Source organism: Petromyzon marinus, chromosome 45, assembly GCF_048934315.1.
Source record: "Petromyzon marinus isolate PM22_M1 ecotype Great Lakes invasive population chromosome 45, UKy_Petmar_22M1.pri1.0, whole genome shotgun sequence".
Classification (NCBI taxonomy): Eukaryota; Metazoa; Chordata; class Hyperoartia; order Petromyzontiformes; family Petromyzontidae; genus Petromyzon; species Petromyzon marinus.
Window position 1 is genome coordinate 3410806 of NC_133711.1, and position 27230 is coordinate 3438035.

General features: G+C 45.7%; 1 protein-coding gene across 2 annotated transcripts in view; it reads right to left on the bottom strand.

The window, feature by feature from the left end:
* Positions 1-27230, bottom strand: part of LOC116952064 (cytoplasmic dynein 1 light intermediate chain 2-like) — a 36476-nt gene that overhangs the window by 9012 nt on the left and 234 nt on the right. Inside the window, exons 2-13 of one of the 2 annotated variants that reach the window (XM_032971088.2) lie at positions 27111-27184; positions 24071-24187; positions 22243-22473; positions 11654-11829; positions 9798-9891; positions 8442-8577; positions 7420-7531; positions 6784-6843; positions 6223-6267; positions 4421-4532; positions 3041-3166; positions 1724-1879 (exon numbers count right to left, since the gene is read on the bottom strand). In XM_032971088.2, the coding sequence (XP_032826979.2) occupies positions 1724-1879; positions 3041-3166; positions 4421-4532; positions 6223-6267; positions 6784-6843; positions 7420-7531; positions 8442-8577; positions 9798-9891; positions 11654-11829; positions 22243-22473; positions 24071-24187; positions 27111-27184 (1439 nt within the window). The remainder of the gene's footprint in view (positions 1-1723; positions 1880-3040; positions 3167-4420; positions 4533-6222; positions 6268-6783; positions 6844-7419; positions 7532-8441; positions 8578-9797; positions 9892-11653; positions 11830-22242; positions 22474-24070; positions 24188-27110; positions 27185-27230) is intronic. The other variant, XM_032971089.2, reaches the window with a different exon arrangement.

A 27230-nucleotide genomic window follows, 5' to 3' on the forward strand; every position in this document is an offset into this window, starting at 1 on the left:
TTTGAAGAGTGAATCCACAACATGTAGAATCGTTTCGCTGGTAATTACATCCAGCATCTTCGGGCTATTTGCCAGAATAGTGAAGCCAACCACCTGCTTCCGGTCTTAAATATGAAGCCATATTTTTCAAAAAGAGAGAGAACTACCTTCAAAAATGACAATCCCTTATGTATTGTCAGCATACGAGGTTTGTGGAATGGCTCTGTCACAACCTGAGTATTGTAACATGGCTCGCCATCGAACAAAGATGGTCACCGCATCGCGCACTTTCAGATGCGCTTCTGCGGCCGTCTGGAACGCTCTTCTATCTGATATTAGGAAGCCACTGGGAGCTGTGCACTTTTAAATCATCATCATCATCTAGATTTACAAACTAATTTCTTTAGAACTGCCTTTTGTGTTTAGTTTGTCGTCCTTCCCCGAACCTCCAATGAGCACGGTTGGTGCGAAAGAAGTTCAAAATACATACAGACATACATGGCAAATGCTCAGTCCAAACCCTGGCAAAAGCACCCCCCCCCCCCCCTCCGTCTTCACAGCTCCTTTGACGCACATCCCTCCTAGTAACGCGCGTGGTCATGCGCATTACAATCCCAATTATATTGTCCTGTACTCTACAACGCTGAACTTTCAACATTCAGAGTGCCACTTTACAACTGCGGATATGAGGTGGCATCGCATCGTTTAGCGTCTACTTCGTGAACTTAAAATTAAGTTTAGCCCAAAGACAAAAGAATAAATACAAGCACAGGCATGCTGACACCCACGAAACGAGCTCAACCTCTAGGCATTGAACAGCTTCAGACAGACCTGTTTGCAAAAGTCTGGCCTTAAATACATTTCCCACATTTTGAGCTTGTATACATTAAGTTAAGCAGCATCAGTGGAGTTAGATTTAGAAGTACACACACACACACACGGGATAAACTCACGCCAAGCTTGTCTGCACCTCCATGCTGGCCGCACGTAAATTTGCGAGTCGAGACTTAATAGAGTCGCGAAAGGCCAAACGCGTACCCACGACGCCGAGTCAAGGACACGACACAGAGCGGTCAGCCTGCGCAATGCCTAGGGAGCTGTCCGCACACTTTCAGGACTTGTTGCCAGAACGGGCCTCCACAATCCCTGCTTGGCCCCACGCGGGAACACCAAGGTGGGCATGGACCCTTGGTGCAAAGAATGAATGCGGCGTCCCGCTAAAGTTTCCCCCCTATTAGTAGCCTGGAGCCTGGAGCCTGGGCACCCCCCACCCCCCTTCGGACAGTGGACCTCGGTGCAGTTGCACTGCCTCTACACTGGAAATCTACGCCACTGCCTACGATCGTCGGTCCACTCCTCTCACTGCATCGCACGCTGTCAGATGCCCTTCTGCGGCCGTCTGGAACACTCTTCCATCCGATATTAGGAAGCCACCGGAGCTATGCACTTTTAAATCATCTAGATTGAAAACTCATTCCGTTAGAAACTGCTTTTAGTGTTTAGTTTGTTGTCCTTCCCCCACACCTCCGATCAGCAGGGTAGGCTACGTCCGGTGCGAAAGAAGTTCAATGTACATACGTGCATTAAAAATTGACTCGTGCAAGAATGTTCGGGTTGTGGCAGGGATTGGGAATGCCATCTGGTGTCTGGCCTGCATTCTTTATTGCTTTCCTTTCATATTTACTTTTAAATGCGTTTGTTCGGGCCAACGGCTGCTCGGCCGGTCAGCTGGCCAGTTACCAACCTTGCTGGCACGGGGCAGTCTCCCCGCCGGGCGCGTGGGGGTGACGGTGGTGGGTGGTGGGGTGGGGGGCGGTGTGGTCGCGAGAGATAGACACGCAGAGACAGGGGGAGAGGACAGAGGTGGAGAGACAGGAGGCGAGAGGATGGGCGCTGTGGACTGGGAAACACAAAGAGACACGGGAACATGGAGACACTCAGGCAGACGGACAGGGGTTGTGGTGGTGGTGGGGGCTCACGCGCAGCGAGACAGACGCATGTGCATGGACACAGATGGTTACGTACGCATGGCACGAGCGATCGGAACCCGTCGCGCGCGCACGCGCGCGACGGACACCAAGACGCACACAAGCACAACAGAGGTACAAGTGTCGCTTTAGTTATGCCGTTAGTGGTTAGTGAACATCTCAATGCAGAAGAAATGTTCGTAGCAGTGCAATACAAAGCCAACGTGGAGATGCCAAGGGGTCCAAAAAAGTAACAAAATTACTAGGGACTAAGCTCTTCTTTGTTTCGACCGACCCACTGCGGTAATTATTATGAAACCTACACTGCCTTCACTAACATCGCTGCTGCTTGGTAAGCAGCTTCTTGCGACCCTAGCAACGTGCAACGTGTCTTATTAGAACTTATTAGATGCATAGTGTGGAACAGGTCTTAAATAGGATTTGTATTACAGATATACCAAGCAAACTACATTTTGGGAAGATCAGGAGGTGTGCTCAGAAAAGGCTATTTGAAATCCCTTGCATCATCCCACTTGGTTACCTGTTACAGGACATGTACCTTCCAGCCTCTCTTGTGCCCGATAGGGTGTCGCAATAATTTAACTAATGTTCACTGCCTATTACAACAAGGGGGGCATCATCATCATCAGCCAAGATCAATCCACTGCTCGATGAAAGTGTTCAAAGCCAGCCATTGACATCTCTCAATCTTGCAGGTTCCCGCACATCAGCTCCCTCTCTGCATAGCTGACATCCTCCGGGGCGCGTACCTTCATTTGGCTGCCGCTCCGTCGGTAGCCTCAACCGTCGTCCCTTCTAGCGAAGCGTCCCGCCCAAGCCCACCGACTTATCTCGGGAGTCAATATCACATCTCTAACTTGCGCATGCTCTCCAATCCGGAGCGTGCGCGGCTCTCTCAGCGTTTCTATTCCGAGCACGTACGTCACCCACGCCACGTTCGGCATTTTGGGCCTTTTGGGGCTTGTGCTCAGCAACCGTGACCTCACAAAGAACCGCAATACAACAGGAGAGGGGAAAAACGAAGTGAAGAGAGCGGCAACCGATGTGGTACGGCGGCACTCGAGACCGCTTACCCAGGGGCTTGGCGTTCCCGGGGGATGCTGCCTGGCCGGGGGAGGGGGGCCCCCCCGGCGAAGCCCCCTTTTTCGTGAGCAGGCTGTTGAAGAAGTTGGCGAGCACCCCCTCGCTGGTCGCGCCACCTGCGGGTACACGAGCGGCCGAACCCGTCACGAGGGGTCACATCCCCGGGACACGGATATCGCGCAGCTGGGGTTTAACCCACGTGGTTAAAACCCATGAGTCCAGTTGGCTAAGCACCGTGCGAAAGAAGTTCATACATACATATGTACAAACCCATGGAGTTGGTTTTGCATGCCTACAGGTGGCAGTATAGCAGGTGGGTTTGTAAAGCCAAACGTGCGGACACGTGAGTGTTCTCCCATCATACGCGTGAGTTTTTTCCAAGTACTCAGGTTCCCTCCAACACAATGCAAAATACTCCTTCAATACGAATCGGCCAAAAGACATTGCATTGTAAAATGGTCACGTGACATTAAGTGCTGATGTAAACGTGAACATATTAATTCATTTAATGGTTCACAAGTTGATGTAACAACGTGAAAAAGTTAATCGTATTCTGATGAAACCTATGTTAAAATTGTAAACTGACAAAGGAAATGTAAACATTTCCACCAGACTCCTGAAGAGATTTTTATATATTATATGCACAACGTAGAAAAAACAACCGCAAAATAAAACGTGTTAACGTATTGATAGCTACTTGAATGACCATGGCAGTAAATACTTCGCTGTTGTGCAGAAGGAAACCATCGTATTTCCACGTGCACTACATTTTTGACGATCTGCTGAATGATCTTTGCATTACCGTAATAATTGACACGAGTTATTATTAATAAGCCTCATCAAGCCTCATGATTTTATCAGGAGGGTCCTGCCATGCTTGCACAGAAGGGGCAATAACTGCTGCCAAGCACCTTGAGTAGAGGCACTCTATAAATAAATATATGACATCACATATAATCCCAATTGAGTAATTTGCTGGTAATTTTTTTAATCTGGAAAATTCGGAGTCATTAAGTGTGCAATAACGTATCAATTTAAATATATGTTTAATGCTCATAATGCACGTACAGAATTGTGTGTTAGAGTGTTAATCATTTACAATGCACGCAAATGAAATGCAAAAGATATGGTTAATGGTGCTCACAAAACTGCAACAGCAAAGACTGAAAAGAATAACGCAAAGGCGATGGCAAAAATGAAACAAAAAAATAAAACCCTACTCTCGAATTGAATCGCGATGCTAAATGCCTACGTGCCCAATCAGACAAAAGTGCCGAACAATGACCGAGAAGAGACGGTGGGCGGCACGAGGCGTGCATCACGCCGCACTGTGCCAAGATCCTCCAGAGGGCTCTCTCTCTCTCTCTCACCCTTGATGTTGGCCGGGTCGAGCTTCTTGCCAGGGGTCTGGAGAGGCGACACGCTCGCCACGTTGGTCTGGCCCGGCCGGCTCACGGCCCGCGGGGACCCGCCCGACACGTCCTGCGCAGAAAACCAAAGCGACGCGGCGGCGCGGTCAGAGATGATGGCGGCGGTGGAGAGAGCAGCGAGTGGCGGAACGGTGGCAGGAGCCCGGCCTCACGAGAGGACATTCACACGAGCCATATTGCCACAGTTTTGGCCAGCTGTCTGCCACGTGTGCAGTCATTGCCTCTGCTGGAGGAGGGCTTCTCCATTCCACGTTGGTTACGGGGCTTTGTTTTACCATACTTCACCACTCTAGTTAGCGCCGATTGGCGAAGGGGGGGGGGCACTCAAGACCCAGCTCGGGTTGCTGAATTCAAAGTACAGTGCGCGATAACACCGCACAACAGCTCCATTCTTAACAAAAAAAATGTAAGATTATTTTTTACAAATGTATTTCTTCAGACTAAAAACACATTTTTATTTATATCTGGACACTGAATTTGTACACAATACATTACCTTTGTATGTTACTTGACACCACTCCACTGCAATTTTTGCTATCATATGTTAATACACCCCAAGATCTGATACAAAGGTAAAACGCATCATCTAAATTGTCATTCTAATAACAAACCTATTAGTTTTATTAGGACAGTCAATCCATCGTATTTATCTCCCAGGAAACAGGCATGGAGGTACAGGGGTTCATTGGAAATAAGAGCTTTCTCCTAAAGTGGCCAGTCTAATGCAGTTACAGATCAATACATTGATCCATCACGGTGAAAATGATGAATGTGAGACACAACAACAACGAGCGCTAAAACACTTGGGCCCGTATTTTTAGTCGCGGCTGCTCTCAGGTTTGGCTCTGGCTCAAGTAAGTCGGCTCGAAGCCATGCTGAACTGTAGCCGGCTCTCAGCTTGGTCTCAGCCATGCTGAACTGTAGCCGGCTCTGAGCTTGGTCTCAGCCATGGTCTCAGCCATGCTGAACTGTAGCCAGCTCTGAGCTTGGTCTCAGCCATGCTCAGGACTTCCATAAGCCGGGTCTGAGCCAAGCTCCGACTGAGACTCTTTCCCCCCCATCTCTACCCCCTCCCTCCCCCCATTGTCTAACACACTTGGACTCCACCCCTCCCCTTCAGCTCCACCTCTATCTAGCGCTTTACTCCCCCTCCCTCCCCCCATTGTCTAACACACTTGGACTCCACCCCTCCCCTTCAGCTCCACCTCGCGCTTTACTCCGACATTAGCATTGACTGCCCCGCCCCATGCCGTTAACGCTGCACAAATTTCCTTGCTGCTGCCTCGCAACTCGAGTCCTCCGCCCACTCACAACTTTGGAAGCCCTTATAAGCAGTTGCATTTGGAGGCTTGCCCCCTCTTTTCTCTCCGCCTGATGAAGGCCGCTTGTGTTGCAATCGAAACGTCGTGGGTTTTTTTATTTTGTGTTCCATTATATTGAAATTCTTTTTTTTTATTTTCTATCGACTTGACTTTACCGAAAGAACCAAAGACTATGAGACACTCATGCATCTATGGAAGCAACGGAGCATCTCAATCCTGAGCTGAATGTGTTAATAGGCCAAATAAGGGCCGAACCGTTACTTAGAACACGGCACTTAATGGGACTATATTTGTATATTAGCAAAATACACGTATTATATTTTTTTTCTTCCGAGCTGTGACAAGATTGGGAGCATTCCAAGTGATTTGGTCATCGGCGATTGCGATTTGTGGATTTAAAAACAGGCGTATTCTCCTTACCATAGGCCGCCCTGCAGTTGAGGCTGGCACCTTGGAAAGAAGTGCCTGGTGAGCAAGAACACGAAACAACAGAGCAGGGTTGAATGTTTATTCCACAGAGAGATGCATCCCTTAATTAAACTGAGAACAGGTCTCTCGTTCAACGGAGACCTCAGTTATGAAACTAGTACAGTGTACAACAAATGCAATGTAGGGTCAAACATCAGCAGCCAGGGTTGAGATATTCATCATCATCATTATTATCCATAGATCTACCTACTGCACTAGTCCACCTCTTTCACTTAATAATTTTAATTCAGGTACACCTTCAATAACTGCCCTACATATACTGATTATTGACCACATCCTGTACAAATACTATCGATCAATTTATGGAAAAGACGAATAATTATCAATTTCCGTTATGTCTAGCCATTACACACGATGTAGACTGTGGGAGATTGGCTGTATACCAGAGCAGAGCGTATCTTGAATTTTAACAGCCGATTCCAGTTACTGTTTTCAAGAGTTGCCCATGTTTTGGCTGAGTAGAAAAAAATGAAACTGAAATAATAAACTCACCTGCTGCTTCATGAGGAATACTTGCTCATCCTCCACCGTTACCTCCTTCTCCTGCACCCACTGCAGAATTAAGAAGCGAAGATACATTAAAGATGGTTCTTACACACGGTTTATTGTCATTTCTTCTGTATTGTATCCAAATTGTGCTGTCAGCGTTGTTTCAAAATACAAATAAACTATCTGGAACACTCGCAGTGGAGTGCAACCCTTCGTGTTAGAGAGTGGCCCATGGAAGTGGATATCACAGAGCTACCTCTGAGATCCCTGAAAGTGACCTCTGGTTCACATGGCAGAGAGCAGCACATTTCCATCCACCCTGCCACCGAGAGTAACATTCGATATTTCTAATTCTCAGTGCTGGAATTGAACCAACTTAAACGCAGCATCAAATTTATCGTGATGGGGGTTTTTATTTTGCGTGCAGTTATTGGGGGGGACAGGGCCGAGACCATCAACTCACTACGATTGAGAACCCGATTCAACCACAGGGAACTGTCGGGATTGAGAGACCTTCCGAGCGACCCGGCCACCTGGCAAAGCACCGAAATATTAAAATCTGCGCCACATCCCAGCCGTTGGAAGGCCGTGACGGCGTGCGTCTTGAGCCGTCTCGACGGCTCCCAGCGATTCCCTTGCCTTGCGCACGGGCGGCTTGACGATGATTTCCTCGTAGCAATCCTCTGGTCGCACCGTCTGGAAGTGCTCGTGCAGGATGGCGATCTTCTTTTCGTTGTCCCATCCCGCTGGGCTGCGGGGGGCGGGGAGGGCGGCACACCATTAACGCCCAACACCACCCCCGTCGGCTGCGCTGTCACCGTGCACAAATTAAAACGGTATTCATTTTTAGTTATTTACTACTTACCGTCCCGGTACTTTGCACTCCTCTAGCGTATCGTTGTCACTGTTTGTCGGCGTGACTTTCCGACCCGCCCCTATTGGAAATCTTGAGTTGATGGTGTAAAAAAAAAAGCTTCGTAACTCTTTGGGATTTCTCCAAGGAGAAATGAAGATTCTGGTTTATTCTGATAGAATTCTCGGGCATGTGATGATTTGTCGATTAATATGGATTCCTAGGCTCACCGATTCGTGCCATGCATTATGTTTGTGAGAATTCATTGTAAACGATTCGCTAAAATTATCATTTCTGCATTTGGGCAAATGAAGAAAACCAGAATGAATGGAAGAGTCAACACAATTGAGACAAAATAATAGATTATTGAACCTAATCGTGTAAATACATTGAATCATTAAGGGGGGTGTGGAGTATTTTACATGCCTATTAATGCATTGACGGTACACAGGAAAGGGTGAATTGATGACATATACGAAATCTATATTATATTCTCCAAGTGTTCTAATTGTTTTTTTTCAGGTCTGCCTTGCAATGCTCACACGGTTGTTTCCATTGCAAGGATTTAGCCAATAAATGTAGCAGGATAAAAAGAAAAAAAGTACCACAAGCAAAATGAAAGCATTAACTCACGTACAGTTTCCTGTGGTGCGAATCTCTGCAGCACACTTGAGAAAGCATTTTGGACATGTCGATTCACAACCTAATGTTAACTGTGATCCTTACCCCTGTGTAAAGCTGCATTGACCTCCCGGGCATTGCTTACTTTCCGCTGCAACGGGGGAAAAAAAAAAACCGAATGACTCACATGAAGACCGAGTCCTTTTCAACCACATGGGCGGTGGTGCGGAAGGGGAAGTCGTAGAGCCTGTGCAGCAAGTATCTGTAGAGCAGATCGACGTTCTTGTCCTCCTTGAGCGATGTGTAAATCAGAGCAGCGCCGTCTGGTTCACGTTCAGGAAAGCCAACGCCGTCACGTCCCAACAACCCGACCCCGCCTGACTTGTCACTCTCAATTTACGATGACCCACGAGCATTCATTTAATTTCATCGTCGTCGTCGTCGTCTGCAGCATCAGCAGGCAGCGTCACTCCGCTACTGCCGTCGCCATCACTGTGCTGGTTCCGTCCATCTCACTCCTATGAACTGATCTCATCGCTCTAATCTCCACGGTGACTGCTCTCCTGTTTCATGTCATTGCACAATATGCCGTATCGAGTTACAATAATGATAGGATAATAGTGGCACAGCTTGCAATCACCATTAATTCCCCATTACCATACCTCATTTTACAGCTGTGCAGACCCTTACCCAATGGAATAAAAATGCAATGCATTATTTATAAGGCAAAGCATTTAATGGACGGATGGGGTATGGGCCTAAACAAATGGCAGGACCTTGCCAGACCACAACATGATTATTATTATTATTACTAACAGACCTCTCAAAATGATGAAATAATATGTAATTGGGTTCAAGATAATAATTTGCATGCATCATAAATGACGCCTAAATGTACCACCTATGTAAAACTAAAAGCAAACTTTGCTTATTCTACCACGTAAAGCACATTGAGCCATATAGCTCTTTCCAGAAACGACCTGGCCACAAATGATATCTCAACGAAGTTGCTTATCATGTGGAAATGTACAGCAGCCAAATACTCAGAAAACATGTTTTCTAAATGTGTAGGGAAAAACCGGAGGACCCAGAGAAAAATCCACATGACCACAGGGAGAGAGACACGCAAACTCCAGGATCAGAATCGAATCCACAACCTCCTGTATACCAGGTGAGGTAGTTAACGTCTCTTAATATGCTCCATCTGTCCCCATAATGCCAACAGGACGGGTGACTTGGCAACGCTGGTAAGTGCAAGTTGGTGGAAAGAGGTGCCAAGCACCGGTTCAGATGAACGCTTGCCACTGGTGCCGGGTCACGCCCGGGAATCGAACTCAGGACATTGGAGAATCATAGCACAATATGCTAACCACTGCACCACCGTCACACATCACTCATGGAATTATCCAACACATCGAACCATTACATAGCGGCAAATATAGATATACACACGTGGCTCCAAAGAGAGCTTTGTGTGGGTTTATGTTGTCGGCGCGCTGGGTTGGCCTGGTGGGTGAGATTCGCAGGTGGGACTGAAGGATACACCTCAGGCAGAACCTGCGGATATGCGACTGCATGAAGTCAAAGTGCTCTTCCCTGTAGTCGTACTCCTTCTCCAGCGAGTTCACCGCGTCGCTCTGCGCCAGCGACAAAACAAGAAATGTCATTACGCAGAGCTGCAAAACGTTTTGCAATTTTTTTGAACATCACCGCATTACGTCTTTTGGTAACAAACTCTGCAGTGGAGGAAATAGCCGTTGTTTCTTCTGAGTGTTTGTCTGTCCCAGACAAAAATAAATCCATCATGAATACATACAGCACTTGTCAATTCACTGCTCAATGAGGGCCTCCCCATACTGGTTATTTGACGCCATACTTCACCACACTGGTCAGTGCAGGTTGGTGAAGGCGGGGAGCATAGATGTTTGGAGTATAGTATAACACAGCAATGGATTCTGCTACCCTGCCCTCTGCTCGCAATATAGTGCTGCAGCCCTATGTTGTGTGGTAGTCACCCATCGCGCTTAGCTAACTAGACCGGAGCACTAGCCCTAATCATAACTGCACTAGTCAGGCACATTGGGACGTGACATTTTACCGAACAAATTGATACCCGAGGTTGGAATCTATGCAGCCACCAGCCACCTGGGTTTAATCCAAATGTGTAATTGTAGCATGTTGACAGTGCCAGCCTAATAACCAATGTGGACAAATACCCATCTAATAAAATGTAATGTGTAAATTTGGCTTATTTCAGCATTCGGAATAAAAAAAATTCGATTTGATCGACCGATTTACTTTAGGGGATTTAAAAGGTGTGCACCTAGTCCTGATAAAGAGGCCAATTGAAGCGACTCCATACTTAGTTATATTCTCAAGCATAGTAAGTTGATGGTCTCAGCCCAGTCACCAAAGAGTGCACAAAAAAATCCACCACATTCAATTTAACTCTACATTGAATGAAACTAAATTCCAGCAGTAAGCATCAAAAACGTAGGGTCAACTCTCACGTGAAAAAGATTACACTCATATGTGCAGCAGGTGGAAAAGCGCTGCCTCTTACTGTGTTGAACAAAGGTCACGTGAAGGGATCTCAAGAGGTAGCTCTGTGATATCCACTTCTGCGGGCCATTCTCTAACACGTAGAGTTGCACTGCTCTGCAAGAGTTCCGAATTCGTCCTTCATATCTTGACGTGACACCGATAGCACAATCAGGATAAAATCAGGGGGAAGAAAATTACACAAAGCATTGAAGGAGATAAAAAAAAGCAAACAAAACGCTAAACCAAAAAAAAACATGTATTTGCATGTTTTCTGTAAAGCGTATATGTCCTTGGAAAAATGTAGCTCTTGCTAATAATGGTCGTGCTCGAAGGCCGTGATGAGACAGCAGGCTCGGACAGTGGCTCTGGACGGGAAGAAGGCAGCAGGGGACGCCAGCGCTGGTCCTTTTACCGCTGGTTTTTGTCACCATATATTGGGCAGCCAATTCTCAATACAGCAGATGTTCCTTACAAGCAACAATACTTTAACCTTACGTTGTGTTCACATTGGATCTTGTTTACGATGGTTATCACCCCATTACAGACAGACGGAGCGACAGAAAGGGGCGTAAACGCTTTGCATGTATGTTATGTATGTAGCACTTCTTCCACACCGTACGTAGCCAACCGTGCTAAACGGAGGTGCGGGGCAAAGGACAACAAAGCTAAACACAAAAGAATCATGAATTTTGATTTAGAGCTTTCGTGACTGCAGTAATTCATATTCTTAGCTCTTTCGGTAAAGTCACGTTGAAGGGAAACAACAAACGTGACTTTACCGAAAGAGCCAAGAAAAAGAATCTTAGTTTGGAAAGCAATGAAGAAACGAACAAAATACGACGTGAATCCTCACACCTTGGTGCACACGACCACGACGGGGATGCCCAGGTTGTGGGTGAGCGTGTTCTCTCCCAGGGGCAGCGGCTCCGACTCCTCGTCGCCCTCGCCGATGGCCGTGGCGTGCGTGCGGCGCGGCGATGCCAAAGAGCCCTCCTCGCCCGGCTCCGCGTAGCTCTGGAAATCGCGCACAACTGTGCACCCCACCACCACCCCCCCCCGCCACCACCACCACCCACCACGCACAGCGCACCAGCCACGACACGTTAATAATAATAATAATAAAGATGTGATTATGATGACAAAAAAGTTCTCGGAAGCTAAGCAGTGAGAAAGAGCTTCATAGCTCATCGGATTTCTCCAGTATAAATTAATATTTTGATTCTGAGTCTGGACAGTGCTTACATGGGTGACCACCATGCATAAGACAGGTGTTGCAGGCTACTGCAGAGGGCAGTTGCTAGCAGAGGCAGTCCAGCAAAATCCATTGTTGCGTTGTACAATGTTTCCCACCTTCAACTCACATTGACCAGCGTAGCGAGGTATTGTTAAGTGGCGAGCGCGCCGCGATGTTACCTCGCCAAAATTAGATTTTACTCCCGGCAACGGGTAACATCAGTGGCGGGTGACATTTGAACCAGTCCTGGGCTTTCCTGTTATCAACACGCAATGACCAGTGTGGTGAAGCATGGTCCTACAACCCCTGTGACCAACACAGTGTGGAGAGACCTTCATCCATCAGTGGACTGACAAAGGTAAGCAAATGATTATTATTTTACTTTTCGTGCGTCCTGTCCACTCCGCACAATACACATGTAAAATAATTTCCTCCTCAAAGAAGCATGCGTTGGTGCTCATCTCCACAGGTGACCGTGCACTTGTGGGGAGAAATTCTACATTCCCTTGCCAAGGGCATGTCCATCCGAGGCACGTAATGATTTTCCAATGAGCACGGTTGGCTACGTGCGGTGCGAAAAAGTTCAACGTACGTGTATTGAATTATATAAGAATGTATTTGACATGTGGAATCATGGCGAATGGTGATAACCATGTGGAAGTATTCATCCGAAAGTGAATAGACAATGGCGGCTGCTGCTGATGATGAAACAAAGGAGACACGCGGTACAAACAGAGCGCAAGAGACAGTCAATAGAAACGGGAACGTACTGAAAACCATAATTTTGATTATTGAGTCAAATTGTTACCTACGATTGTGACAATTCATTCGAGGGTGCTTGGGGCGAATCATCACAGGCCTAATTAGCAAGAAATGTAAATTGTCTTAAATTGAGTGGAAAAATAAAAGGGCGAGTTGACCAGCTGACCGGGAACTGAACTGGCACACTTCCAATTGCGAGTTGCCAGCGCCAACGAAAGTCCCACCTTGGCAGACTGTAAATTACGTGAACACATAATTTACAATAAACATTATCATTCATGTGATATTTTCGGGGTCATGCCAATAAAATGACTAGCCACCTATATAGCTGGTTTCGTCTGCTTTTTGTTGCCTTCAGCATCACTCTTTAAATATTATCTGTAAAAATAAATCGTCGACGATGTGATTTTGTATTTGGATTCAGTGCCCTTAAAAATGTTCACGTAAAAAAAATGCTATAAGTCTGGGTTTACAAAGATAGGTGAAAATGTTTGGGGAAGCAAATGATAACACTGGGTTTTTCGGTTTTTCTCGTTATAATCGATGTATGTGTTTGAGTCCATATGTGTGTGCGTGTAGGTCGATGTGTGTGTGGGTCGATGTCTGTGTGTGTGTCTAAGTCGATGTGTGTGTGTCTTTTTCGCCCGGGCAACGCCGGGTACTTCCCGCTAGTCTATATATGTGATTATGTGTCTGTTCAAAATGTTTAGCATACAAACTTGAAATTTGGCATGTGGGTAGCTTCCAGACTTTACACAAAGCAAAAAGTATAAAAATAGACTTTTGTATTTTGGGGGGGGGGGGGGAGCGCAATAATGGATATATTTTGCACGGCAAGTGAGCGGTGACGTCACATCTGTGATGTCACCCGCATGCGGCAGCGTCACGCAGTGTGCCTGCTGACGTCACGCATCTCCCCCCCCCCAACCCTCCGCGTAGGCCGTGTATTAATCCAAGACAAGAATCCAAGTCCCGGGCGAAGCCGCGTAGTAAAGATAGTGTTTCATAAGTGCCAAATGTCAGATTTTGTAGCCCATCAAAAAATTGAGTAAAATAAACATCACTCAATCACGAATGTCTTCACCAGATAATATTACATTTCCAAGTGTACACTCAAGGAAATGTTTACAGTAACCCAAATCATGCACGCACACGTTTCAATGTTCTTGGAAAATCATAACATGGTTTTATTTAATCATGTTAATGTACAGAAACCTTCTGATTACTTAAGAATCAATGCCTGTTAAAATATTGTGCAGTCAAAAATCACACTACATTAACTGTGCGCGTTCGATTGCATCTGTCCGTGTCCTCTCTTGACGCGACAACTTTCTCATCAACAATCCTGCTGGTCTGAGACCATCAAAGCAACAACTGCACGAGAGAACCTGTTTGTCCAGGGTGGTGACCCTGGGGCTTAAACCCAGACCCCAGGTTTGCTGGCGCAGTGCGCCCAACATTGGCGTTCAACATTTCAGAGCCACCCAGCAACAAAGACAATTAATGTAACAAGTTTCCAACCGATCAATCTCCTGACCAATGCATACCAAAATAACATCCTACTCATTCACACATTTGATCTATTTATTATTCGGCTCTTTGTCGAGTGTATCATCTACACTTTTGCTTAATTTACCGCACAGGGTAGGGAGCCCCTCGTCCAGCAGTGGATTGGCAAGAAAGCCGTACACGTACACAAACAAACCATGGTACCACACTCCTTGGCATTTTAAGTCAGGAACCATATAACAAAATCTCCCAAGAGCACGGGGCCAAAAGGTTGTGAGAAAGCAGTGAAAAATGTATGCATGGATTCGCATGCACTGCTGTGTTTTTCAACTTCGTCATCTCTAGGCCAATGCACTCAGTCTATGATCACCTATTTCCCAATCACCCTGAATGTGCCCGATCTTGTCAGATCTCGGTAAAAGGCACGAACCGCAACTAGGGAGGGGTGGTACAAAAACTCCGTGGACCGAAGTCCAAACTCAGTGCTCCTGGGTTCTGGGAAGAGGAGAAGGTTGGGGCCGACTGCCCCACTCACGCAGCGACTGCGAGCAGCGAGGAACATAGGCAGGCTTTTATACGGGCAAGGGAAGAGGAACAAAAGTAAAGAGAAAAAGGTGTGGGGGGAAGTGGTGGGGGGAGAAGTGGGGGGGGGGACGGGACTGCTGGTTATTTCTTCGATGGGAGAGCACGATTGCTAATCAGATGTCATAGGTGTGGGCTGCAATGTGGCCAGGAGATGGTCACCTTGTTAAGCCAAGTGTCAACCCCTCACATGTGAAAATATATCCTCATTACTTGAGTAGTGAGAATATATTTGAAAAACATTCGGATTCTGTTACCTATCAAAAGCCAAACACTCATCAATAAAAATGGCCAACCATATCAACCCAGTAGGACTCTCCTGCATAAAAAAGGATTTTTCCGGGTTAGCAAAAGGGACATTACAGTATTATTTTTCAATTCCGGGGTTAACCACACCCAGTGCAATAACAAAAAAAACCCCGCGTGCACACACACACACGAGAAAAGAGACCACGTCTACACAGCTCAATTCACTGCACTGGAACTCGACCAAGCTATGAGCTCACCCCCCCCCCAGACAAGACGCAACATGCGCCCCGCCGTCAAGCTCCAGATACAAGTCACAGCCGCACGTAAATAACGGCGGTCGCGATGTCGTGATCGCAATGGCATTCCAAAGTCCAACATCTCCCAGGTGCTGATGTGCGCTGCTACTCTGCGTACGCCTACGGTTTACACGGACAAAAAAACAAGCGCTGGGATGGGTTACAGGAGGATGGAAATCCTTCACAGACACATGCCCTTACACTCTGCTATCCCCACATAAACCCATCTAAACACCTTGGTCTCTCTAGTGCCGATGCTTACACAGTTACTCATTTAAGGCTCCGTTTACCAAGCTGCTATTTGGTGGACAGCACAGAGAAGAACAACAAAATCCACTGCTTTGTACTTTTATGCTCCCATGTCAATGCTCCTCGTCTTCACTAATCAGCAGCGATAAGTGTGAAGAATACTCCAACAACCCCCATGACCGATACAGCATGGGGAAAACCACATACAGTACAAAGGGCTGCACATGTAAATGTCCTTGGGGAGTCCCTGGATAGTAGTGAAGAAATATTGTATTGATTCATAGGATAACATCCATTCTTAAGCTTGTGATACATATTGAATAATGCGTGGAAGAATCGATGTGTTTTTTATTCCTAAATGCTGTAAGTAATTGGTTAACATCACTTCTGTAGCCACTAGAGGGCGCTAAAATTTACCGTAATGTCGAAAACGTAAAAAAATAAGAAATCAAATCACAAACCTGAATCGTGGACATTTAACAAATCAGCATTAATCATTGCAACCATAAAGGAAAGGTTCAGATACTGCTTGCAACTCATGGTTATCCATGACCAGGAATTGAACCCAGGTTATCAGGATCGCCGTGTAGAGTAATGCACTCATGCTTCAAATATACAAATACCTTAACAGACTGTTGGGGCGATTGTTGTTAGAGAGCACCTATTAACAAGAAGGTGCTCGGCCGTCTTTGTTTCCCCAACGCTCACATTCAAACATTTCACCAGATACCAATATCAGGTCGAGTTGACCAAGGGGAGGCCCAGGACCAATTCAGAAATGACTCGCCACTGACTTTAACCAAGAGCAGAAATCAAAATCAAACTCAGGTGTTCATATTCTTTGGGTCTTTCGGTAAAGTCACGTAGATAGGTTCAAAGAAAATAACAAAAAAACTTTACCGAAAGACCTAAAGAATAATTCCTGCAGTCACGAAAGCTTTAAGTCAAGATTCAAACTCAGGTAGCTAGTGCACAACGCCGTGCACTAACCAACTGCTAACCACTACGCCAACACTGCAAATACAAACACATGAACACACCAATGAATCAAGGTTCAGTTGGAAGCTCACGTGCGGTCAGTGCAGTTAATGCCAACGCTCTGGCCCCTTGTGTTTAAATGCCTTCATTGGCTCAACTGGCCACGAGGCACTTTGAGAACATGCAACAATCTACCACGCCTGAAACGATCAATGTAAACTGTTACCACGGTGCTAAGATGTTAACTACCTCGCCTAGTATTCAGGAGGTCTTGGGTTCGATCCCAACCCTGATGCCTAAATATTTGGAGTTTGGAATGTCTCCTTGTTATCCTTTGGATTTTTCTCCGGGTTCTCCGGTTTTTTCCTCCACATAGAATCAACGTGCGTTTGAGTATTTCGCTGCTAAACATTTTCACGTGATAAGCCACTTCATTGAGCTATCATTTGTGGCCAGGTCGCTTCTGAAAAAGAGCCACATTATAGCTCAGTGGGCCTTACTTGGAAAAAATAAAAATTGTTTAAAGATTAGTTGAGTTGTAGGCTGTCACCAGTGAAAGTAAACAGCCAGTTGCTTCCAGAAAAATGTACCAGGCGTAGTGGCGCGAGTGAGGTCAGTGTGAATTGGACGGCATTCATGAGTAGCCAGCCCAGGCATGTGGTATGCACATCACATGAGAAGCGATGGCACGCTTCAGAACCTTTATTTCATTTATACTTGAGGAATACAATAAATAATAAAGCTCTTTTTCACAGATGTCCAGTCGACGGGATGTTTCCCACACAGTTCACGTTGAATAAATGAATCTGCGTAATCACGCTTTGTCCGTGTAAAATGTCTCAAATAAAAAAAACAGAAGACTGGGCTGAACAGCCGAAAGCAAACCAGGCAGCAATAAGCACAGCCACACCCAACTGGTGACGATTAATTTAATTTGACAAGAGCCAGAGAAAGAGAATTTAGCACAGACCAGTGGGGAGTGCAAACTTTTGCAAATAAAGTAGCAGGTGGAGTTGTGGCACAGTGTTCCCTACACTGCATGATGAGCCCTGCGACCCAAGTACGATTCTTGGCCACAGATAATAAATATAATTGAACCAGTCTTGGGAAGCCTCCCACCCATCCTCCACCCAGCTACCTTCACTCATCCGCACCCTTATCGTTTCATATTTATAACTCACCTCCCTTGCAATACATCTCAATGCGACAAGTATGGACAAACATCCCCCACAACTGACACGGTGTGGGACATCCTTCAACCAGCAGTGGATTGACAAATGGCTTCAAATTATTGATAATATAATTAGATAACACACGTGGAAAATAATTATTGATATGGTTTGGAAGAGTACCGACTATACTATTACAATATGGATTTAGTGTTTTAGAACTGCTTTTTGTGTTTAATTTGTTGTCCCCCCCCCACCCTCGATTGTCATAGTTGGCCACATACGGTGCGAAACAAATTCAACATACATAAAAAAGTACACAAAGGTTACTGCATCTAAAAAGACACTGTGCACGTAGGAGGGGCATGTGCCTGAAGGGGACTTGGAAGTGAGTGGGGATTTTTTTTGTGTTAAAACCATTTATACCACGGTGGGTGTAAGGCGGTCGGGCAGAGAGGGAAAGCAGATGACGGGAGAGTGTGAAGGAAGACGCTTCATCGACAAAATCAGTCACAGGCAGAGGAACAGACGAAGGCCTTGAGCCAAGACTTGAGCAGTGACTGTACAATGCAGGCAGCCAGGGGCAGGAAATGCCAGACAACTGGGGCAGTTAGAGGAGTGCTGCTGCTGCTGCTGCTGTACAGGGTGTGGCAAATCAGAAACCCCCATACATCTGCGTGGTAAATGATAGTAAATGTGTGAACTGCACCCCATTTGCTGGGACGCACGTCTCAAACCGTTTCACGTAACACGCTTAAACATCGATCCACGTGTCCACATTGATGTTAGGAACGAGCTCGACTCGTATGACATCCCCACGGTTCCTGACTTATGTCGCACGCTGTATCAAGGAGGTCTATTGAAGAGACAACAAATGCTGTAGCTGTGAGGGACCCTTTCAGGGGTATCAAGGTATACTTTTTTATCATTCGATACAAAAGACCTATTTTCCTTATTATAATATGGTCCAAATCATAAGATACACCCACAACTTGTACCCACTGCCAATCTTACCTATAAAAGGCATTTTTTGTCTGTGTGTTCGCACGCTTGCGAAGAATTTGGCTCTCAAACGGTGGAGTTTATGTAAAAAAGAATAGCCAGGTAACACGCCGTAAGGCTCGTGATGAGCAAGCGCTATTCCTTTTTCCCCATCCCTCAACTTAAAGTACTTAAATGAGCGATTTAGCGCGATGCTAGTTTATTTAATTGTTTATTGCGTGCGCTCGCCCATACCAACTCACACGCCTTCGGTGGGGGGGGGGAAGGCCCCTGCCAAGTCACACGCGTTCGGTGAGGGGGACATTTTCTTTCGTGTTAAAAATAGAATAAAAATACACAAAACGCTCAGGTAAATTCTTCACAGTGTGATGTCCCCCATTCCGATGCGTGCAGTTACTACTATACAGTTGGTAGATGCTACCACTATGGGCCGTAGATAATACTGCAGAGCGCGTGGGGGGATCTTGGCTGGGGGGGGTGAGGGGTAGCAGCCCAGCCCCAGCCTGCCAAGGTGCCACCTTGGCCAGCTGGGCAATCTAGGCGAGGCCGGGGGCTCTGCACGAGACTAGGCCTCACCACGGCAATGTTAAGTACAATTTTCTTGCGTCTTTCGCTAAACTCACGTTGATAGAAAACCTATTATTTAAATAATCAACTTGCAAATATTAAATGAATGTTTGTGTGCAGACAACCAATATTTATATTTCTTGCTTCTTTCGCTAAACTCGCGTACATAGAAACCTATTTTAATAATCACCTTGGAAATATAACAATATTTTTGTTTGTGTGCTGACAACCAATATAAAAAAATAACTTGCCAATTATTTATATATTTATTATTGTGTCTAAGTCCTTGTGTGCGTGTGAGTCCATGTGCGTGCCTGCCACGATGTGTGTGTGTGTCTACCTCCGTGTGTGTATCAGTCGATGTGTGTGCGAGTCAATGTATGCGTGAGTTGATATGTCTGTGTGTCAGTCGATGTGTGTGTGTGTTTTAGTGAATGTGTGTGCGTGGTGTGTGTGTGTACACAACTCATATTTAACAATTAGCTTACTACATTTTTTAACAATAACGTGTTTGTCTAAGTCCATGTGTGCATGCGAGTCCATTAGTATGTGTGAGTCGATATGTCTGTGTGTGAGTCGATGTGTGTGTGTGTGTCGCTGTATGTGTGTACGTCGATATATGTGTAACTCCATGTGTATCTAAAGTCGATGTCTGTGTGTGTGAGTCCATGTGTGTGTGTGTAAGTCGATGTGTTTGTGTGTGTGGGTCAATGTCTGTAAGTGTGTGTAAGTCGATGTGTGTCTGTCTTTTTCACCCGGGCAACACCGGGTACTTTCCGCTAGTAAAGTTATAAATATCTGGTCACACAACAAACCTACCGTATAATAAGATGCACCCCCCACTTTTCTTTACAATACAGAGGGGAAAAAAGCGTCTTATAATCCGGAGAATACTGAAGTTGTGTGGCATCTTATAGAGCCTTTACCTGATATTATTCAAGACTCACTGTAATAGTTTCCATTATAAGATTTCATATTACGTTTTCAATCAAGAGCAAGGTTCACGAGTAAAGTGATGCAATATAAACGAAAGGATACATATAAATTATCTAACAGCCAAAATACCACATTATATTATAAAGGAAAGACTAGATATGCATTCCATCGATCAGCAGGAGATGGCTATAGGTGCTTCGTTGAGTTAATATCACATCAGGACACCGAGTTGACGACACTGCTGAGAATCTGGGTTCGCATACCGGCATCCACGCATAATTAAACCGGGTCAAGTGAATTGGTCTCAGCCCGCTCACCAGTGACTGCACCAAAAACGCACGCGATTATAAATTTGGGTTTTCACTTAATTTGGAAAAATTGAGCTCTGAGAATACTTTTTTTATGCCATCAACACTCATAGCAGGGCATATACAAGGTGTGGTCCTAGTATGTATGTTGAAGTTATTTCGCACCGTACACAGCCAACAGTGGTAATCGGGAGTTGGGATTGAAGTCTACTTAAGTGATTTCACAAGTAGTTCTGTGATACCATTATTTTGCAACCATAATCCTCTTTCTTAATGTTATGATAGGATTGTGCTCACAGTGCAATTGAACCAGGATTGGATTTTTTTTTTTATTTTGGGGTGGGTAGAAATTATCACAAGCTGCAAAGTCAGTCAATTAAGGAAGTGTCCATTGCGTTCAGGATTCAACTGTCAATGCTGGTACACAGCATATTTTCTTTTAAGGAGAAACACTTAATAATTATTGCAAATCTTCAGAAAAAAAATCAGATTGATTAGGGCAAGGCTGGGGGAAACTTTCCTGATAATAATGCAAAAATGCACATGTAAACCGAGTAAAAAGAGGCCCTTGCAGTATCAGAAGTTAATGAGCACACACAAGCGAGAAACACATTTCCCTCTCGTACCCAATCATTGCCGCTAAGATGCTCGCAGTGATGAATAAACATAGCTTGCTGGCCGTTTCACAGCGCCAGGTCTCGTGTAGCCGTGGGGAGCGAGACGCAGTCACGGGCCACACGGCCGTCATTTCCATTCCCTTCGTTTGGTGGTTTTGTTCGTTTTCGTGAATGTGTGTGAAGAGTTCACATTTGTACAGACGGACAAGCGTAAATACGTTCCAATTATGTCATCCGAGTAGCCTACCAGCTCTGTCAAAAATGCACACATGCTAACGTCCAATTTTATTGAGTGATTGTGTTATTGTTGTGTTGGTGTGGTCTGGGACTGTTGTTTTACTGCCTTGCCCAAGCATGCATTTAGTGTTCAAAAATCCAAAGGAACTGATGTCCTTTTTCATAATGCACTTACAGTAAAACCTTGGATTGCGAGTAACTTGGTCTGCAAGTGTTTTGCAAGATGAGCAAATTTTTTTAATAAATATTAATTTGATAAACGAGCGAGGGTATTGCAATACGAGTAGTAGTACGTATACGCTTTGTCTGCCGAGCGTCACGTGATCACAACTGATATACGAGTGCATTGATATACGAGTGCTTTGGATTACAAACATGTTTCCGGAACGAATTATGCTCGCAATCCAAGGTTTTACTGGATATATTCTTTTTGTGACTCGCTTACCTTTCACATACTTTCCACCCCAATCAGTTTTTGTATTGTTTGTTGTTGTAACTTTCTGACCCGCCGACTCATTTCTTGAGAATTTCCTGATGTGTTTAGTTTGTTGTTCTTCCCCCACACCTCCGATTAGCACGATGGACGATGTAAAACAAGTTCTACATACATAGAGGAAATCCGTGAAAAAGAGCTTCACAGCTCATCGGATTGTTGTCGGCTCAATAAAGATTCCGATTCTGACACAGCAAAGCAGAGGTGCCGTCGCGTGCGTGTGCATGCATGCGTTAGGGTTCGTGCGGTGGCTCACGGTTGTGCTCCATGTCGCGCTGCTCCGTGTGTGGGATGGCGAGCGAGTCGAGGTGCTCGCGCATCACCTGGCTCCACTTCTCCAGCGTCTCCATGATGAGCCAGGGCCGCGCCAGGTCGGCTACAAGCAGCACCAGCGAGTCGCGCGCGTTCTCCCGCGTCGCCGCGAACCGCAGCAGCCCCTTGTGGTAGACGTCGCCGTCCAGTAGCCACACGTTGCAGCGGGCGTGGTCTGCATCACAGGTAGAAAGGCACTGCCCTTTAGCCGTCTTGTTTACGCCACTGCTGGCAGACGGGACCGCGGACCTCCCACACAGGCGCCTTCAACGAAGGTGCCCTATTGACTAACTTTAGCGCAACGCATTTCGACTGCTGTGCAGACAAGAGTTTGAGGAGGATTCAAGAAACCTGCCCCCTCGTTTTAAGATCAAACCAGACCTCTGGATGGCAAGCTTAGCTCGTAAGTGGCAGCAACACCTCATTGTGGATACAATTTTAGAACTCTTAAATTGGAAGGCCATGAGTAAGCGACGGCTTTCATGCAGCCGCGGATTAATAAATTATTAATCATAACATATGTTGCAAAAGCCTGCGTGTTAAATTTAGAACCCTCTTCAATAGCATTTTTGAGGCTAATTCGAGGTAAATAATAGGCAGCATAGAACATCGCTTCCTCCATCTTGGTATAGCTATGTATGTTTGAAGCAGTGAGGCATCATGATTGCACAGGGTCCACTGCCTGTATCTTGTTGCTTTGACTTCCCAGCATGGCGCTGTGAAAGACTTCAGTATCCATGAAAGAGCACGCATAGGTGATCGTTGCGGGAGTATTGAACATTTGACTTCAATCTTGGCTCTGCTGAACAGCACAGGCTCATGTGATGCTGCCCCACAGATCCTGCTGTCAAGACTGAACAGCAGAAGGATTTATTTTTTTACTGTCAACATAACCATGTGACTCTCCGAGTGGTTTGGACTTTTACAAAAATCATCTCTGCACTGCTTGGGGGTCCAATGGCATACAAATGGTATATTGTACAATGTATCTTGCTTCACTGTGCTGTACAACCCAGTTAGGCAATAACCATTAACGTGACATTATTCAACTTATGAATGCATTCATACATTGCATTGGTCTTGCAAATAATGGCTGACAATCTTGGACAAGAGTAGAAATTAAAAAAATACTACAAAAATGTTCTGGAAATGTAAACTCTCTCATTTGGAATTTTAGTTAACTAAAACGCCAAGTGATTGTCACTATTCAAATAATATTATGAATTTGTATTTTATCCTCAACAAATGCCAGAAATTATAAGCCATACTTGGAATTCACCACCACATTATGCTATTATATGAATATAGAACCAAAAACACAGATAGCTCTTGTCTTAAAGGCACACCCAGACTGTGTATCTAGGCTGGTTGACCTGAGCTTAAAAGTTCATTAAGAAAACAAATTCATAAGCAGTCAAGGGTCCATCATAACATGCTGCTGTCATAACTGCATTAACATTTCAATAAAACATATGGCAGAGACATTGCAGTGACCGAAATCGTTGCATTATGACGCACTTTGCTCTGAACCACATCTACTTTTTCATTAGCGAAGATTCGGACTGCGTTGGACAATCTGGGATAGACAGCCTTAGGTTGCCATCAGCAAGATAAACTGTTTTTTTTTGGTCGTCTTCCTTTAATCATTAACCCACAAACAAGGCCTGCTTATAAGCTCTAACCCCATTGTCGTTACACCTGCACAATAGAAGTACAAGCAGCGGCAATGCATTTTTTTTACTGTGCATGACAAATAATTTCCTTCAGCGCACCGTCTCGGTCTTCATCATGGATGTTCAGGTAGAGGTACTCCAACCCGCGTCCCTTCCTCGCGTCCTCCGCTCCCTGCAGCTTCGCGATGAGCGATGTCTTTCCCGAGCCATCCTCGCCTGGTATTGGGGCCATCGAACAAGAGGTCAGAGTGAACACTTGTTCACATACGACAGCAGCACCCAAATGATACAATTCCCAATGCATTCACTCAACATCAAATAATTATATGCACTGTTATGATTTGGAGTTATGATTAGATTCAAATATTACTGGTAGGAAACGTAGTGGACTGGAAGCCCAACCGGGATTAATTCACAGGAGGCAGGGGATTAATTGTGGATGTCTGTGGATGTCTGTCCACGTGGGAGGGGTGGGGCTGGGTGGAGAGGGGCTGGGTGGGGGAGGGGCTGGGTGAGGAGGGGCTGGGTGGGGAGGGTGGGGCTGGGTGGGGGGTGGGAGGGGTGGGGCTGGGGAGGGGCTGGTCACCACGTGGTGCCCTTATATGGACTGGAAGCCCAACCGGGATTAATTCACAGGAGGCAGGGGATTAATTGTGTATGTCTGTGGATGTCTGTCCACGTGTATCCAGACACCCGGATATATAACAAATGCGCTCCTAGTGGGCAGTACTGTTAGGAAACGTAGTGGACTGGAAGCCCAACCGGGATTAATTCTCACAGGAGGCAGGGGATTAATGGTGTATGTCTGTGGATGTCTGTCCACGTGTATCCGGACATTCGGTTATAAAAAATGGGAGAGGTGGGGCTCGGTGGAGAGTGGGGAGGGTAGGGAGGGCTGGGTGGGGAGGGGCTGGGTGGGGGGTGAGGCTGGGTTGGGTGGGGAGGGGCTGGGTTGGGTGGGGAGGGGCTGACCACCCCGTGGTGCCCTTATAAAACTCAACGTTTAACCTACTCACGCCGGCTTGTGCCCGCCCTCACAGTCGGGCATATTTGCAGAATACACCACGTGGTGGTGCCGCCGTTGACCCTGGCCACTGGCCGAGCAACCAACGTTCCTACCAGCCCCCTCCGCAGGAATGTGTTATTTATTTTATGTCGAGTTTTCATCTTATGTTTATTTACCTTCATTGTACCATATTCCTTGTTTGTTCTGCCCATCGCATGTGTATCCTCTTTGATTTTTCCATTTTTTCATTGCGACGGTTCATCTAACAAGAACTCGAAGCAAATATAGATGAATAATGGAAAACATCAACGCATGCATCGTGAGCATTAGGAATAATAAATGTGATTGTTACATCCCTAGTATCTGGTGAGCACAGCTGTGAAAAACTACAGGGCCCATAACGTAACGACCTCAAGTACGACAATAGACACGCAATGCCTTCCTATAAATATAGAGTTGATTGCCGTGTGACTTTGGGCAGCTACAGTGAAGTGTCAAAATTTTCCAGGCCTCTCCCTCCCTTCCATCCCAACCCATTTCTCAAGGATTCTGCATTCTCTTTGGGAGAGTAAAAAAAAAACTATTGCATGACAGTGTGCACGTGTGGCTAGTGTCATGGTTGTAAATGTATCTCAATGGTTAAGTTTTTTCAAGTGCTGTAAGTGGTTTGAACAGATGAGTAGTTTTTGAGGAGAGTCAAGTGGTGAGCCAAGGCTGAACACATTCTATGAGATGAGCTCATTATAACGATTGTGTCTCAAGTACTAATCACGTAAATTTAAACAATTGAAACTGGGTGGATTGATCAAAGTACTGAGGCAATGATTGTTTTGTCTCTGGATTACTTGGACTAATATTTAAACAAAGTTACTTTGGACAGGTCAATACGATGGTGCTAACTACGGTCACGTGGAGTTATGTAACGCAACTGGAACACACCGTTGGCCTCCAAAAGAAAATGCGTGAAAATGTAACCCGAGCATAATTATGACTAAACGTCATAATTAGACACTACCGCCAATGAGACTCAGCGCCGATATATAAACTATTCAAACTGTACCTTCAAACCAAATGCAAAGTATCCATGTATTTAAACAGTGTGTCACATGGTCAAATGATTGACGAGAACACATCGCGAATGATGTATAATCTACATGGCTATGACGGGGGGGGGGGGGGGACCAGTATATACGTAGTACGATCAAAAATGAGGAACCTACAACTTTTGCGTGGCGTTTCGAGGTACTGTAGCGCTGTAAAGCGCCCGATGTGTCGTTGTTGGTTTGTTCCCGAGTGTCGTTGTTGGGCACGTTTCTCCCCACGTGCTGGGAGCTACTTCCCGAACCGAACCGATGAACCGAATGATGAATCTCCCAGCGATTGGAGACAAACGTCGGCTTTCATGCTTAAAACTAACGTGCAGAATAAACCAAAAACGCAGAGGAGCGAATACTAAAAGTCAAAAGTGTTTCTCTGCTCAGGTGCTCAGCTGAATAGACGTGGGGTGGTCATCAATTATTTGGCAGCCTTTGATTAGTCGTGGAAATTCCACAATGTCACGATCGACGCTAGTACAGTATATCCATAAGTCAAATATTAATAACACGACTTTGTCATCGTATTCAGACCGATGTTAGGTCATGGTCATCTGATAAACCCTTAAGAGGGCGAAAATTCCACATTCCCATGGCGGGTGGCAGTATATCCAAAACAGAAGTAATACTTTTAATGAAACAACTGTATCCCTTGCTTAGCGAAGACTCGCGTACGGCGGTGGTCATCATCGTTATTAACGTGCACTTGGTTGAGCAGTGAAGGAAATTACACATTCTCATGGCCGGTGCGCAGTATATCCAATTGACAAACAGCAGCAAAAGTGATAATAACGACAACAGCGGTTAACATCGTTTTGAAACAACAACAACAGAAAAAGTACATGTTGCAAAGATGAAATAGGGATAATTACCGCAAAGGGCGTTTTTTTTTTGTTTGACATATCCCAACACAATCCAAAAGGGAGCCTTTTCCACCCAACCATCTCAAGCACCCAGCGCACCACCAACCCACTTCGCATTCGTTTACAGTAACACACACGCCGCGCGGCAAAGACGGGACGAAAGCACTCTCACTCACCGAGAACAAAAATGCTTTTGCCCGCCGGCAATTTCGACCTGGACCTGGTGGACACCTCGCTTAAGATGGAGAGCCTAAGACGAGACGTGACACAGACAGACACGGCAACACGGTTAAACC